At 37.9% G+C, this 16,402-nt stretch overlaps 4 protein-coding genes across 4 annotated transcripts; 2 read left to right on the top strand and 2 right to left on the bottom strand.

Moving 5' to 3' along the window:
- Positions 1-1,783: 1,783 nt before the first annotated feature.
- LOC104754497 (protein TPX2-like) lies at positions 1,784-6,293 on the top strand. The gene is made up of 19 exons (XM_010476702.3): positions 1,784-2,202; positions 2,459-2,547; positions 2,633-2,790; positions 2,874-3,095; positions 3,197-3,281; positions 3,372-3,485; positions 3,564-3,677; positions 3,775-3,927; positions 4,016-4,078; positions 4,173-4,253; positions 4,355-4,516; positions 4,601-4,732; positions 4,818-4,898; positions 4,996-5,115; positions 5,211-5,377; positions 5,473-5,581; positions 5,671-5,730; positions 5,821-5,915; positions 6,011-6,293. The coding sequence occupies exons 1-19, from the start codon at positions 2,034-2,036 to the stop codon at positions 6,138-6,140; spliced, it is 2,304 nt and encodes a 767-aa protein (XP_010475004.1). The 5' UTR covers positions 1,784-2,033; the 3' UTR covers positions 6,141-6,293.
- A 90-nt stretch (positions 6,294-6,383) lies between these two features.
- Positions 6,384-9,542, bottom strand: LOC104754499 (putative E3 ubiquitin-protein ligase RING1b). Its single transcript, XM_010476703.2, has 10 exons — positions 9,114-9,542; positions 8,884-8,941; positions 8,510-8,568; positions 8,151-8,232; positions 7,951-8,071; positions 7,817-7,858; positions 7,210-7,725; positions 7,002-7,109; positions 6,725-6,895; positions 6,384-6,635 (listed from the first exon to the last, which is right to left on the bottom strand). The coding sequence occupies exons 1-10, from the start codon at positions 9,316-9,318 to the stop codon at positions 6,603-6,605; spliced, it is 1,395 nt and encodes a 464-aa protein (XP_010475005.1). The 5' UTR covers positions 9,319-9,542; the 3' UTR covers positions 6,384-6,602.
- A 1,042-nt stretch (positions 9,543-10,584) lies between these two features.
- Positions 10,585-12,963, top strand: LOC104754495 (uncharacterized). The gene is made up of 10 exons (XM_010476700.3): positions 10,585-10,919; positions 11,005-11,064; positions 11,192-11,359; positions 11,463-11,849; positions 11,932-12,006; positions 12,100-12,133; positions 12,265-12,383; positions 12,476-12,517; positions 12,618-12,683; positions 12,769-12,963. Exons 1-10 carry the CDS (start codon positions 10,716-10,718, stop codon positions 12,823-12,825), a joined length of 1,212 nt encoding a protein of 403 aa, XP_010475002.1. The 5' UTR covers positions 10,585-10,715; the 3' UTR covers positions 12,826-12,963.
- On the bottom strand, positions 12,847-16,283 carry LOC104754496 (switch 2). Its single transcript, XM_010476701.3, is given in 8 exon segments — positions 12,847-12,967; positions 12,970-13,260; positions 13,357-13,579; positions 13,669-13,944; positions 14,035-14,161; positions 14,245-15,411; positions 15,585-15,691; positions 15,801-16,283. Coding segments are annotated over 8 exon segments (2,622 nt in total). The 5' UTR covers positions 16,194-16,283; the 3' UTR covers positions 12,847-12,929.
- Between the last annotated feature and the right edge of the window lie 119 nt (positions 16,284-16,402).

Genomic DNA, 16,402 nt, shown 5'->3' with positions numbered 1-16,402 from the left:
TATATAATCTTACAATTTTTTATTATTTTGTGGTTTTCGGCAAATGACCTTCTCAATATACACGAGGCAGGACAATGGCGCCACTGATAGCCCAGCGGAGAAACTCATGAGCTCGAGTTACGGAGTTCAGAGCCCATGGGTTTGGAAATTTCTTATGACTTGCTTTTTCCCGAACCTTGGAAAAGTGGAGATCGGAAGTGGAAAAGACTCGTTTGCGGTCACTTTCATTATTATTTTTGGTAACGTTTACAGACTGTGTGCAAAGGTAGAATTCTATAGTTGAACGAAATTAATATTAATAATCAAGTTTTAAGGTAGTTTTGTGAGATTTTTTTTTTTTTATTGTTGGGTGAGTTTGTACTTTGTACTCATGACTTACGTAGCTTAGTCGTGAAAGAATTGGAATGACCCATTTCATATAAATTTCTGATTCATCTTTTTCCATTTCCCATTCATGACTTATCATCAGTTATCGATTCCAGAAAGCAGAAACTAATGAGAACAGATAAAAACATAAATACAGTTTTGATGGATAAATCATATCTAATATACTAAAGAATAAAGATGATATATTGTACCAGCTAAGTGGGTTAATGATCTTTTTTGTTCATCGTGATATTTAATTTATTTTCTGAACATTTATTTTGATCAATTTCATTGATCGTAGTCAAGGAAGCGCTAAGCGGTATCTGGGCGGTGATCCAACGCTTAGCGTCTAGAACGCTTAGTCGGAGCCTAGACGGTTTTTAGGCGGTTTAGACGTTTACAATATAAAACATTAAATATATAAAATTATACAAAAATATATGTTATAAAAAAAAGAAAAATTATAAACAAAAGTAAAAAAATACATTTATTTAAGTTATATTAACAACATATAAATATTTATAATTACGTATATAGATATAAAACATAATAATTTAAATATATGTAATTTAAAAATTAAAAATAAAAATTAAAATACAATTTATGTAATTTTAAGCAGTTTAGGCGGCCATCTAGGCGTCTGCTGAGCGTCTAGACGGCGCCTAGATGGCCGCCTAAACTGCTTTCTTGAACACTGATCGTAGTTTACTTGTGATTTTTTATTAATTATTTCATAAGAAGAACAAAAGAGATGATCCACATTCATTTAGTCCATCAAATTTTGTATTGATTTAGCCCATTTAGATCTAATGGATCGAATCACCATTTAAAATGTATGGAACACGTTAATGTTTTTTTGTTTGTTTTTTTTTAAATGTTAATCGTTTGGATAGAGAATTTTTGTTTCTTTTTTTTTTCTAGTGATGAGCGATGACACCCTAGGGCAATCAGATTAGAGAAAGGTGCAAACGGAATATCTGAAATGGATATAATCCATATACCGGACAACTTTGACACAAATTTAAAGATATACCATAGGACAAGTTGACAAACAGAACATCAGCAAACAAAGCTGTTAAAATATTATTATTAACCAATTATGTACAGTATACTGGCTAGCTTGGTATAACAAAACCACTACCAACGTTTTTAAAATTAATTTTGTCTACATTTAATTTAATATTATTTATTTATTTTTAACGACAGTAGTTTGGTCTATGTTACTTTACTAATTTTTTATATTTGCATTATACAACATGCTAAATCGAAAAAGGGTGAAGAAAACGACGTCGTCAGAACAAGGGAGATACGATCAGCATCAAAAACCACGAAAACGACACAGTTTCAAGGATGGGAATAAAAAAAAAAGAGACGCGAGAGCGTGATAGAAATATAGCCGTTAGAGACAACAAGAGACGGATACAGAGAACAAAGAAAACAAAAAAGGAAAAAAATAAGGACGTTAAGAAGAAAGAGAGAGAGAGAAGCCCATTCATTATTCAAAAATTTTATATGACCGTTAGTGGCTTCCTTATTCCTTTTTTAGTTCTGATTACAACATTCCCCTCTCTGTAAAAGAAGGAACCAAGATACCCCCAAAAAAAACAAAACGCTCCTCTCTCTCTCTCTCTCTCTCTCACGCTCTCTACTAGTTCTGTGGTTTTAGTATGGACGCGCCGGCGGAGGAATCAATTGGTAGTGTTGTGACGACGATGATTGATGAGACATATGAGTTCTTAGCGCCGCGGTGGTTTGATTTCATTAATGGAGAGACGGAAGATGAGTCTCGCCGAGCAGAGCTTTGGTTTCAATCCGCGTTAAGCTGCGCTCCTTCTCGTTAGTTTCTTTTCCTTTCTCTTCTCCTCAATTTTAGGGTTTATTGATTCTGAATCTGAGAATTGCGTTAATTAGGGTTAAATTGGATTCGGAATTAATTGGGTGATACTATCGGTTTTCTCAGATCTCTGATTTTAATGATTTAGGGTTAATGATTTGTGTTCTGATAAGCGAAATTAGGATTTCTGTTGACTCTGTGTGTGTGATCGATCTCTCTCAGTTCAAAAGGTTTACTGTCTTTTCTAATTGTGTGCAGCTTCGGTTCCTAAAATCAAAGCAAGGAGATCATTCAAGGTAGAGACTATGTGCAACTTCAATGAAGAAGATGAAGAGATCCCGCTCAAGGTTTTTCTTTTCAATCATCATCACTGATTTATCAATTACAAGCAGGAAAGATTCAACTTTTTTTAATCATTCTGATTGTTTGCAGGAGAAAGAGCCAGTAGCTGCAACTTTCTCCTCACAATCACAGCCCTACGAGTCCAAGAAAGAACAAGTTACTCCTACTACTGAAGCAAACACAATTAAGCCGTCTCATGACAGTTCCAAGGATGAAAAGATCGACAACAAGACGACCACAGATGCCAGGTTCGTTATCGTCCTTCTTTTCGATCACTGTTAAGTGAGCCGAGAGGCAATTCTAATGCTCTTTCTTCTTGTTCATTCAACAGTAAGGCGACGACTGAGCAGACTCAAGACAAGGAGAACATTCCTCCTGCTTCCACACCCAAACCACCAATGCGTTTCTCTCAAGGAGGAAAGTCGATTGACCTTAAGAAGCAGCAAACTGCTAGAAAGATTGCTAGTCTCCTGAAGAATCCATCTGCTCTTAGGCCCAAAAACCAGTCACAGTTGTCTCAAGCCAAAGGAAGTCATCAGAAAAGTGTGAAAAGGTAGCTAACATTCTTAATGACCATTCTCATACCCAATTCTGGTTTCACGTTCCTCTTGTAACAGTTTTTCTTTTGTGTGTGTTTTGATTGCTTCATTGCAGGGAAACGAGTGTTAGAAATACCAATCTGATTCAGGAAAATCAAGCCATCAAAAGGCAAAAGCTTGATGATGGTAAATCAAGACAGGTGAGCCAAATTATTCAATATCAGCAACCTTTCATTCCATATCTTTTACTTGCATGACTGAAACTTTTTCTTCATTGATTTTTTATCTAGATTCTCAATCCAAAGCCAACAACTCTGCTCCACAAGACAAGAGAAGGTCTTGTAAACACCGGTTTCAACGTATGCCCTTCAGTCACTAAGCACACTCCAAAGGAGAATAGAAAGGTACGTTTTGCATCAGGGTTGCTTCAATAAATTTTATTGTCAGACAGACCTCTCAACTCTTGTTTTCATTTCTTTAAGGTTTATGTCCGTGAGCAAATTGCACCTTTTGTTTCAACTGCTGAACTGATGAAGAAGTTCCAAACAAGCACCCGAGGCTTGTCATTGCCTCACGCCAACACTTCTGTTCCACAGGTAATAAACAATCGAAACTCTCTGATTCCTTTTACTTGTCTCGTGTCTTTTTATATCTTTGACTAAATTTCAGGATGGTACTGTTTTCCTTGTCCAGAATCGACCTAAGCTAACACTGACTAGACCGAAGGAACCAGAATTTGTGACATCCCAACGAGCTCGTCCTTTGAGAGTTAAGAGCAGTGCCGAACTTGAGGAAGAGATGTTGGCAAAGATTCCCAAGTTTAAAGCTCGACCTGTGAACAAGAAGGTAATTAGCATCTAGTTCCACCGAGGTATATTTGTATTGCAGAAATAGAAAACTAAACAAAACCAATGCGTTCTGTGATTTGATGCAGATTTTGGCAGCTCCAGCTTTGCCTGCGCCACAAAGAAGTACACCACATCTGCCAGAATTTCAGGTAGAGATACCCCACCCACAAAGAAGTACACCACATCTGCTTAATGAATCTGTTTTATCAATCTACAAACGATCTCATTTTCTTACTGTTGCAGGAATTTCATCTTCAAACAATGGCAAGGGCTAACCATCATGCAGAGTCCTCTTCAGTAGCTTCAACGGAAGTGTCTAAGCAGGTATAGAGTTTCTTTTCACCCCCCAGAAAAGTTGTATGTATGCATAAAACACACTTGATTAGTTGTTTCCATGCCATCTGATATGCCTCTGTTTTCCTCAGACGCAGCATAATGATTGGAGGCCTCACCTTACTGAACCAAAGTGCCCTGTGCTCCAAACAATGTTAAGAGCTCGTCCTACTAAAGCAAAAACTACTGCGGAACTTGAGCAAGAGGAACTAGAGAAGGCACCAAAATTTAAAGCAAAACCTTTGAACAAAAAGGTACTACTGAAGAGGTGTAGTTTAATACTGTTTATTTCAAATTCTCTAACTTAATCTAACTTGGAATTACATCAAATCACCCAGATATTTGAAAGTAAAGGAGAGATGGGCATCTTCTGTAACACCAAGAAGCACATAACAATACCTCAAGAGTTTCACTTTGCGACAGATGAGAGGATATCACGACCAGATTCTGTCTTGGATATATTCGACAAGGTATATTTCAACTAACGTACAGAACCTGCTTTATGCAAGTCTTCTTTAGTTATTTAGGTGTTTGACACAACTCTTTTCTTGTCAGCTCTCATTGAACTCCGAATCTTTCCATGAAAAGCCTCTACCAAGGAAAACTGCTCCAAACCCCTTCAATCTTAGGACAGAGGTATGTGAACAATGAACAACCTCTTCTTTTAAGGTCAATGTGACTTGCTAACAATCTTTACTAACCGTTCTTTTAAAACTACTTTTGTGGAATCCAGGAACGAGGCGCTGAGAAAGAGAAGAATTTTTTTATGGAGCTCGTACATAAAAAAATAGGAGATGAAAAGGCAAGGGTTCCAAAGGCAAACCCATATCCTTACACGACGGATTATCCAGTGGTATGCATCCTTAACTTCTTATTTTCCTTCCTTACTTTTATGTTTTGAATTGCGAAAGAGATGGATGGTGTTGACATTATCATTACGTTTCCCAGGTACCACCAAAACCAGAACCTAAGCAATGCACACAACCAGAACCGTTCCAGTTAGAGAGTTTAGTAAGGCACGAAGAGGAACTACGAAGAGAAATGGAAGAGAGGAAGAGAATGGAGAGAGAAGAGGCCCAGAAGAGGCTCTTCAAAGCACAACCAGTTATAAAAGAGTAAGCGACCAGCCCCTTTTTACTATTTGTTTATCTCCCAGAAACTTACTTTATCAACGTTTTCAAAGTGCTCACAATTTGCTTTGATCATTCAGGGACCCAATCCCTGTTCCAGAGAAAGTACGAATGCCCCTCACAGAAATTCAGGAGTTCAATCTTCATGTAGAGCATCGAGCTGTTGAGCGAGCAGACTTTGATCATAAAGTAAGATTTTGCAGTCATTTTAGCAGACAAAAGAATGCTTTTCAATAACCTCTGAAATTGATGAATATGTCCATTCTATTTGGAACCAGATCAAAGAGAAGGAGAATCAGTACAAGAGATACCGTGAAGAGAGTGAAACTGCAAAAATGGTATGCATTATTTATACACCCGCTTAACTTGCATAGATACCATAAACCTTGGTCAAAGTTAGATAATAATACCTGCCAATTTTGTGTCAGGTGGAAGAAGAGAGGGCTCTGAAGCAAATGAGAAAGACAATGGTTCCTCACGCTAGACCTGTGCCTAACTTCAACAAACCCTTCTTACCTCAGAAGTAAGTTCCAACTCAAAAACAGATTTCATAGAACCAATCTTCTCTTTGCTTTTTAGTAATCCTCCTACTGATGAAAAAAAAACTTCATTTAACAGGTCCAACAAGGAGACCACAAAACCAAAATCACCCAATCTTAGGGTGATTAAGAGGACCGAGAGAAGAACCATGATGGCTCGACCAACTGTGTCTGCAGCTACCAGCGCCTCTGTTGGACAGATGAGGTAGTTGTTTGCAGTAAAAAATTCGGAAGCAGCAGAAGCAGCCTGAAATGTTCATGAATGCTTGAACCTACTACATTCCCTTTGTAAATTGATTCGGTCCTAATTTTTCCTGTGTGTCCTTAGTACTTACTGATATAGTACATTGTCTTATGTATCATCCTCTTGATTCTCAAGTTTATTAAAATGGAAAAAAAGATTAATTCTTATATAAAAAATTGGTCAATGACTAAAAATGACGACTGAGCTAGAGCATAAAACAGCCAATATATATTATGTACTATACTAGTATAGAATAGTAGCAGACTAGCAGTACATATCATTGTCTTATGTATCCTCCTGATTCTCAAGATTATTTAAACTGGGGGAAAAATATATGAAACAATGGCTAAAAAGGAAACTGAGAAAACAAGCAAGAGCATAACAGTCTAATTCTTTCATCATATACACTTGCTCCATCCAACCTCTTCTATCCGATTTTCTTTTGGCGGTACACTACAATCTGAAGAAGAAAAAACAAACAAACAAAGAAAAGTTTCAGAAGGCATCACAGCGAGATACAGATTTCTAGATTTGGGTAGATGACAGTACCGTATCTCCAAGGTTCGATATGCAATCAACTTTTAGCATTGCCAGGGTTTCATCATCTTTAAGACTTTGCATCTTCTCAGTTGAGGTCTGATTCCCATTTGCCTTATCCCCTTCCTTAGACACCAACAATTCAACCTCTTCAGCCTTCAATTGCATCTGGCGAGCCACGTACTGTTCAACATTCAGATAATACAAGTATCAAGATCCGTGTCATTGTAACAGATTTGGTTAATTTCTGGAGACTCCAAGATTAGAATAGCAGAGGGAGAGAACTCACTTCGCAGAGTTGTTTTACTAGCAAAGTAGGTCGGCAACGAAGATATGGCTGAACTAAGTCTGGTAAACATTGTGCATCCAGCGAGATAAGCTTAAGAGGTATATCCAACTGCAGAACAATTTTATGTTTTTCAAAAACCAAAATTTGTCGTTAGTTATTAAATGTAGAATCATAACACTAGTCAACAATGAGCATAATCTTTTGTTACCTCGACATTGTTACCCTCTAAGCTCCCGAGATATTCCACAAGTCTATTCAAGCGAGCATTCCTCTTACTACTAGCTCCCTGGTGGTTATTATGTCCTTGCCTTGTGTTACTCCGTGTACCGCCTCTTCCCCATGCAAGCATTTCCGCATTCCACACAAGCCCAGGGGATATTCCTCTGCTGTCCCTACGATGCGCCTGCTCTGTGCCATTACCTGCGCAGTTATCGTTGTTGTTTGCAGCTGAAGAAGAAGGCTGAGTTTTTGAGCGCTTTTTCCGTTTTCTCTGCGGGGCACAAGGCTCATCTGAAGAAGAATCTTTGCCTCCGTTGTTTTGATCATCATCATCATCATGGGCTTCTGATGTATCCTGTTCCATGCTTCTGCAGTTCCTTCTTCTTCTGGAGCCACTAGCACTACGTCGGGATCTCGAAAAGACTGCTACGTCTTTACCAAAAGACTTTTTTTTTGCAAGGGCTGAAGACTGTCGTTGTGATACTCGAGCTATAGATGCTTGAATCTAGAAAAGAAGAACAATGATGCACCGATCACTTAGTCACCATAGAATCATTTGATATACTTAAGTGAGTTAGTCTTATCGGGTTTCTGACCTGTTTATTACGAGTCTCGTCATCTTGACTAAAAGCCAATTCCTGAACAAAAATGAAAGGCATAGCACATCAGTAATCTCTCATAAGTAACCTTGTCTAAAACTGTTGAAGAGGAAACAATGTTAATGCTTCACCTCCTCCTCATATTTATCAATATCTTTGAACAAAGTTGCTATAAAAGCATCAAAGTTTGGGTCGTCTCTTAAAGAACGTCGGCTTGCACAATGTTTCCTGCAAGTAGGACACTCATTGTTCCTGAAAATGTATAAGCCAGTTAGTATAACCGAGAATAGGCTCCCTAAAATAATGCTGAACATGCAAATGGAAAGCATACCCCAATCTCATTGACTTATCAATGCACTCTTGGCAAAACCGGTGGAGACATTCCATCACAGTCCTTGTTTTCCTTATAATTCCTAGAAAATGAAAGCCAGTACTCGCATTAGTCAAATTTAGTAAACTGCAGTAACAGAGTTGATCCAATATAAAATGAATGATTATGTAAAAAACACGACTCTGCATGAGAAAACTTGACAATCCAAGAACAATCTAAACAACAAACTTGTGCAACACTAGATTCTTTTATAATGACTGTATTTATGTATGTCAGTTGATGAAAGTAGCTGAAGCCTTATTTTCCTAGTTGGTAGTCAACATTCACAATAATGGTCCCGGAAGAAGAAGAGCAGGCACCTAAACATATGGAGCATTGCACGTCCCTACGGATATCCGCTAGATCAATATCTACATATCTGCAAGAGAAAAGAGTTGATCAACACATAAAGCTTAAGTCAATTGGACGATAAATCGTCTCAAGATCAACCTTGTACAAATGTCATATTCACCGTTACTAAATAATTTGTGATTTCGGGAAGAAACACAACAGTGACTATAACATGCAAGCAAGAACCAAACAAACAATGCATAATCGGATCAAAGAAACAAAACACAAACTTTTAAAGAATATAAACAAAAGAGAGCCACTAGTTCCGCTTAAAAACCCATCAGATACAATACAACAGTCAAACCAATCATCAAAAAATCACAAAAGGGAAAAGAATTGTTACTCTGAATCTGATTCTGATTGCTCTCCTCCTGAAGAAGACTTACTTCTTTCCTTAGAATCTGAAAAAATTACAAAGAAGTACCAATTAAAGAAATCGATCACTTCCATGTTACATACACCACACACACACATATACTCACATACGCATCGATTTGATTCATATACCTCATATACGTATCCTTCCACGACAAACAAAACAACAGCAAAAAACAAAAAAAACGAAACTTTCACCTTCTTCTAACGCTTCTTCATCCTCTGCTTCAACTTGGTCACGTTTCACGTCGTCTTCCTCATCTCCACTTCCGTCCTTGTCATCCATTTTCTCCGGATCTCCTCCTGTCTCGTTAGCTTCGGGATTGAATCTGTCAGCTTCTGAGTTCCGACCCAGTTGGTCGTACTCTTCATCGGCGGCGGACAAGTTCTTCAAAGCAGGCATTGTTGTTGGTTGTTGATACAGTGATCTTGAAAAATAATAAATAAAGCTTTCGCCTTTCTCTCTCTCCCTCTACGTCTCTCTCTCTTGAGGGGTTCCTTATATAGTTTTTCTTCGTCCTTGGTTGCTTTGGCTCGGTGCCTATCGGTGGGAAGAGAGAAGGAGAAGAAAGGGAGGACGAAGAAGAAATAGAGAAACTTCTTTACCTTTTGTATTATTTTTATAATAATCTTTTTATTTTCTTAACTAATTTATATTTAGATCCTTTGGCAATAAAAAAGGAAAAATTACAGTTAGATCCCTTCTATTAAATTCTTCACTCAAACCTCTTTTTTTTCTTCTTAAATCTTCCTAATTACATATCTGTTTCTGGATCGGACAAACACATCTAAAAAATACGGTTATTTACCTTAATTACTTCAAATTTTTGGATTGAAAAGTAAAATATGTATTTATGAAACGCACATATCATCTAATTATCAAATGTAATCAGAATCAAAGGACGTGATTCGCTTACGAAAATGGATCACGTTTACTATTGGTCAATCCTGAATTAGATATCACATACTTATTTTAGATTTTTTTGTAAAAGATAAAATATAAAAAAATTATTTAAAAGAATTTGATCTTAAAAAATTTCATAAGTATTTTAAGCTAATATATATTGTTTTCTATTGTTACTTATTTTTTTTTCTTTTTTGTAAGTTACTTGTTCAAAACATTATTTTGGTATTAAGTTATTGAAACTTAGTGCTTGGTTTCTTGTTTTCTTTTTAAAATTCAAAGAAAAACTTACTGCTACTTGCGGTAACTTTATGATAGATCTTAGTTCAATAGATTTTTTTTTGTTTTTTCTCAAATTAGTTAGTAGTAAATGATGCGTTATCGCTAAATATACCTTGGCTCATAGACATAATGTATCATTTAATTTTATATTGTCAGTAGCTAGCTAGTTCAAAACTACGAAACATCGGAATTGAATTCATCAAATTACAATATAATAGATTGAAGTAGCATAACCATGTCGGCCTTCTTCTCGTGTGTAAGCCTACTTGCCAACCCATTTGCATTATCTCCACACTTGCATTACATGTGAGACTCATGTGTGGGTAGTAATAATATATCACGCACATCATAATTCTCTAAAATAATCAATGATTAGTATAAATGGAATTTTACTAATCCTGATTAGTATAATTCGTTTAGCTTGGGTACCCTATTCTTTGTTTACGAAAATATCATATAAAATAGTTTGGGCCATAAATAATCGGCCCATTAAGTTCATTATAACACTTAGAAGCCTTTGACTTGCTTCCCTCTCAATTTCCTTATTTTATTTTCTTTCTGCTTCTTTTTTTTTTTTTCCTGGAATCGTCGCTGTACTTAAAACCCTTACCGGAATGGAGCCGCCGGCGAAAGGAACTGTGACGCCGTTAGCGTCGTTGTTCTCAGAGGAGGAAGCACGGAAAGCAGCAAGTTACGTGGAGGAGAAAATCGGAGAGAAGCGAGTAGAGATGAATCGTCTCCAACAGTTCGTAGATGAAAACGACAATCTCATCAATCTCGTCAAGAAGCTTCCCGATCAGCTCCATCACAACGTTATGGTGAGGTTTTACATCCTTTCCTTCTTTATTCTCTCCCTTTGTAATCTAATTTTTGTTTCCCGTCTGATGCTTTTTGTGTACACAGGTTCCATTCGGCAAAATCGCCTTTTTCCCAGGTCGATTGATTCACACCAACGAGTGTTTGGTATGTTTCATATTCTCTCGTTTCGATTCCAGGTTTAGGAGTTTCTCAGTAAGATAGTAAGGCTAGTGTGAAAGTTCAAAATTAGTTTAAGCTGAAGCAAAGGATTGTTTTTGGTGATTCATATTAGGTGTTGTTGGGAGAGAATTACTATACTGATAGATCATCGAAACAGACGGTTGACTTCTTGAAGAGAAGAGACAAGACTTTACAGTCTCAAATTCATTCTCTTAAAGCTGAGATTGAAGATTTTCAAACGGAGGCTTCATTCTTCACTACAACTGCTTCTGAAGCAGCGGTAGGTTTTTTGGTGGAAGAGTCGATCATGTGTTAATTCCTTTGTCCTTATTGAGTTCTGCATATGCGTTCTGAAGTGGTGTTTTGTTGATTGTTTTTTATAGGAAGGACTTGTTGAGATAAGAGAAGAGTATGTAGAAGAAGATGACTCTGCAGCTGTGATTCAGTCAAGTGGAAAAGAGTCTTCTGCTCTTCCTGGAGGAGAGACTGAAGAAGTTGAACCTGAAGACGAGGATTTTGCACGAATCATGTCCAGGTTGAATGAACTTGAAATGGAAGAAGAACTGGAGGGTGAGGATGTGGACGATAGAGGTGAAGAACATGATTCTGCTGTAGAAAGTGCGGAGGAGAGCGAGCACTATTTGGTGAAAGGAATTAGAGGTGAGACAGACCGCAATAGTATTGAATACGGGAGACAGGAAACCACCGTATCTTTTCCTAAGAAAGCTTCCAGCCATAGCTCTTCCACTAGCGCACCCATGGTTTCAGAGGTATTTTTCAAAGGAAATTTCACATCTGGGTTGATGTTTATGGTTAGTGGTTTGTCCTAATGTTTAATTACTTTTAATCCAGCCAAGAGTTAAAGCCAAAGTTATTGAAGTGATACCGGAGAAAAATCCACAAAAAGACCTAGACGATCCGCTCAATGTAAGAAAAACCTTTCATTGTGATCTTCCCTTCTTTCATTAGTGTTTTACACCTCCTTCTCTGATCATATTACTTGTTATTGCATTATGGCAGTGTATCGGACCAACGCCACAATATCTTTCCAAAGGTTAGCTTTGTGATCTAAGCATTTCAGACATCAGAAAAGTAGACTTCATTGTCAAATTAATATATGTAAAACCGAATCGTCTTCAACCATTCTCCAACCAACATGTATGTATGTTCTTATCTTATCAATAGATCAATCACGTGGCGGAACCCCTCAGCAAAACGCTGGAACATGGAGAGACTTTCAAGCGACCTCTTCTGTTTCCAGAGCAAAGGCAAAAACCAATGTTGCAGGACCACAAAAGATTGAGGTATTTGGATCTTATACTTTAAGCTACACTTGGAACCCATAGATCAGTCTGCATTCGATATCAAGCTAATACCTTACTTTTTTTGGGTGCAGTCACCTATGCAGAAAGCAGAGCCCGAGTTTGATTCTACCAAGGTTATATCTCTTTCGCCCAAGCTTTTGTTAGTTGTATAGTTGTTCAGGTAGATCTGATTTTCCTTTTAAGGTTGCTAAATATCTGATCCAACTTGTGCAGGCTTTTACGGGATCGATCGTAGAGCATGCCCATAATCTAGAGGCCAGCACACACAGCCAAACGCAGGTACGTTTTAACCACGCGAACTTCATAACAATCATAATGCAGGGAACATGATTCTGACTGCATTTTGTTTGTTTGTTATTTGTAGTCTTCACCGTCTCAACCATCAAAACCAGTTTCAAGATTTAAGGCCCAGAGAAGGTAGCTTGTCAGATATGTGTACAACTTTTTGTTGGGTGGCCTTATGATATGTAAGAACTAAGAACACAAGCAACTGTGTGCATCTTGTATACAATTAGTTAACCAATTTTACATCAAGAAATCTGAAATTGTTACTCGACTCTTTCTAAAAAGTCTTCAAGTAGCTTCTCTCTATCAAATGGAGAAGCTGACAGTACCCATCTACTAAAATCCAGTATCTCCATGCCTTTAAACTCGGCTAACATCTTGTACTTCTCTCTTTTTTGTTCCCTGTTTGAAGACATATCCACCTCTTCACTACAACCTTTTCTCTTCTTCTTCTTTTGATCCGCACACTCATCACCATTACTATCTCCATTGAACCTCTGAGATGTTGATATTGATGTTGTTGTCTCTCCACCGTTGATGATATCTTCATTTCGATGTGCATACACAATGCCTATAAATAGTCACACAAGCCAGGGTAAACGTTTAAAAGATTTATCACAAAATGTAGTCAAGGAGAGAGATGAGCACAGTTCAGTCTTATTCTTACCCAAGTCTTTAAGGATAGGTTTCTCTGTTTCGGGTTTATAAGAGCACAAGACCTCTTCTTCTCTTTCATCTTCTGAAACACCTGCCTCAAGCAATGATCTCTTATTCTCATGGATGTTACTATCCCTATGCAACTCAACAATATCGCTAGTGAAGAGCTTATCAGAGAGATCACGGAACAGATTTGAAATCCCAAATAGCTCGCCTTGAAACTCTTTACAGTCCTGATCACAAGACGCACCAAAACATTAGAAGAGAGAACAATCTCTTTAATGAGACTACTGAATTAAAGACTCTGTATTCTTTTACATACCTGGACGCCTTCAAAGTACCTTGTCTCCATTTTCCCTGAAACCGCAATGTTTGAAAGCTGTTGTTTGTATACTTGCCTTGTATAAACTAGTTCCTCAAGGGAACCAGCACTCAACAAACGAAAAACAACCACATGACGTTTCTGTCCATATCGAAATGATCTATCTTGCGCTTGCAAGTCATGAGATGGGTTCCAATTTGGGTCAAATATAACCACACGGTTCGCACTCACAAGGTTTAGTCCCAACCCACCAGCTTTAGTTGATATAAGAAACACCTGACACAATAAAAGCTCCTTTAATTTTCAGATCAGAAGTAGGTAAGAAGAAAGAGGATCTCTTTTGAATAGGGTTCCATTAATAAAAACCTGTTTGCTGGGACTCGCATTGAAATCATCTACAAGAGACTGTCGTAGATTAGTCGGAGTAGAACCATCAAGTCTTGCAAAGCTATAACCTTTTCTAATTAGAAAATTCTCCAGTATGTCCAGCATCCTGCAACGTAGTGAATCAAAAGCTTATAACAACAAATATTATCCTACATTCATAAAAACCTGGAAGTAATTCCAAAAACTAACCTGACAGAGTAACTGAATAAAAGTATCTTATCACCCTTTGAAATCCAAGAAGCCATCAACTTCTCCAAAGCTCTCATTTTCCCACAATGTTTAACATCACTAAGGTCCATGAAGCTCTTGCTTGCGGAAACTCCTCCTACTAGATCAATATCTGACCCAAACACTGCAGATACAAACTCTGCGTCCTTCTTCTGTTTTTCTGGCTCATCTTTTGGGTTTGGTTTAATAAGCTCCAGATGATTGCTTATCTGCTGAAGTTTCAAAAGGCATGTAAGCACCAAGCAGAAAGGACAAGAATCACAGCCGTCAGGATTGTCTCTATGAAGGTAACTCCACATAGTTCCATCAGGAATAATCCTTCTGCAGCACTCAGATTGCTTAAGCGGGCTTCCACAAGCGCATGGAGTGTCCTTATTTACAAGGCACTGAATTTCAGGGAGCTGCAGCATTCTTTGATACACCCGTTTCTGCAATTGACTCATTTGACAGAAGACTACATTATCCTCTTTCCCCATCATCAGATGCCCAATTGTCTCGTCCTTAGTCCTCCTCAACAGATACTTACGTAGAAGACTGACTAAATGCTGTTTCCTCTTATCTGCAATCTGGACAAATCTTTCCGGAGCAGTAGCTCTCTGCCCTAGCTTAAGCGGTTCGTCATAGAATTCTCGGAAATGTTCACGAGTGCCTAGTGAACCTGGCGCTACCCAGTCAAAAAGGTTGAATAGCTCACCAATCTTGTTCTGCATCACTGTACCTGTAAGACCAATCCTTTTCTTCGTCTTGATCTCAAGACACGCCTCATAAAGTTTAGATTTTTCATTCTTTAGCCGATGTGCCTCATCAGCAATCACTATCTCCCAATTAATCCCGGACAAAACAGGGCCTTGGATTCGAAAAGTATCAAAGCTGGTTACAAGTACCTCAACACCCCGTGCCTTGAGTTTATCAAGAATCATATCTCGGTTTGATCCGTGGTACACCGAAACCTTGAAGAAGCTCGCCCATCGAGAAAACTCACTCTCCCAATTATGGATAATCGAAGAAGGACAGATTATTAGTACAGGACCCTTTTCAGACTCCGAAACAGAAGTATCACTACCGTCACCATCTTTTCCATACACTCCAGCAAGAAACGCAATTGTCTGAATGGTCTTGCCTAATCCCCTGAGTCACTACTTATGATCAGAGTTCCATTATCACCAAACATAAAGCTATTACAGAACATTCTCATAAACAATCAAACCAAATCCATTTGTATTGGAGAAGTAGTCTCCCTGAATGTAACAACAGATGGATAAAAATAGAACATTATTGTAACAAAACAAAGAAGAACTCACATGTCATCGCCAAGAATGCCACCATGGTTGTTTTTATAAAGATTATACAGAAACGTGACTCCCTCTCGCTGATGTTCAAGCAATCTACAGTTGATAGAAGCAGGTACCTACAGCAGCAAATCATATAACTCAAAATCAGATTTCGTGAAGAATCATAAACACTTAAAGAGTTCCATCAAACATGAGTAAAAATTGAGACTTTCGTAAGAAAACAACCTTTATGATCGGAATCTCTCCGATTGATGACAGCACAAGTGGTTCATAAGGCCCGGTATAGTCAAATTCAGCCCGGTTTAATCCCGGTCTGCCGAATTCAATCGACGTCTCATCGTCTTCATCTTCTTCTTCTTCTTCTTCAAATTTGATATTTCTTTTGGGATCATCTTCGCTATGATCAAAACCTTCGACCTCGGGTTTGGAGATTTTAGATTCGTGCTTCGAGGGTAAGAAGTAGGAATCATCGAGACGCAGAAGCTGCTGTGAGAGAGACGATTTGGGAGGCTTTCTCGGCGGTTCTAATTCTTGGGTTGATGAGATTCGCAACGATGAAGATGATGGAAAAGTACCACAGGGCTTCAAGGTCTCTTTGAAAGTGTGTAACAACGACATCGCTAAATCGATCGCGCTGCGAGAGAGCAACGAACGAAACAAAATTAAAGAAGTGCTTTTTGAGAAACTGAAATAAAGTTGTAATTTTTAGAAACATTTAAAACTAACTCGCTGTTATTATGATAAAGAAGCAAAATAAAGGGGCCAAAAAGGGAAATATTTTGTACTTGTATTAGAAGTAATGGGCCGAATTTAAATAAACGAAGCCC

The sequence above is a fragment of the Camelina sativa genome, chromosome 17 (genome assembly GCF_030686135.1).
Source record: "Camelina sativa cultivar CO46 ecotype springtype chromosome 17, ASM3068613v1".
In the NCBI taxonomy this organism is placed as follows: domain Eukaryota; kingdom Viridiplantae; phylum Streptophyta; class Magnoliopsida; order Brassicales; family Brassicaceae; genus Camelina; species Camelina sativa.
This window is presented reverse-complemented; position numbering and strand designations above follow the sequence as displayed.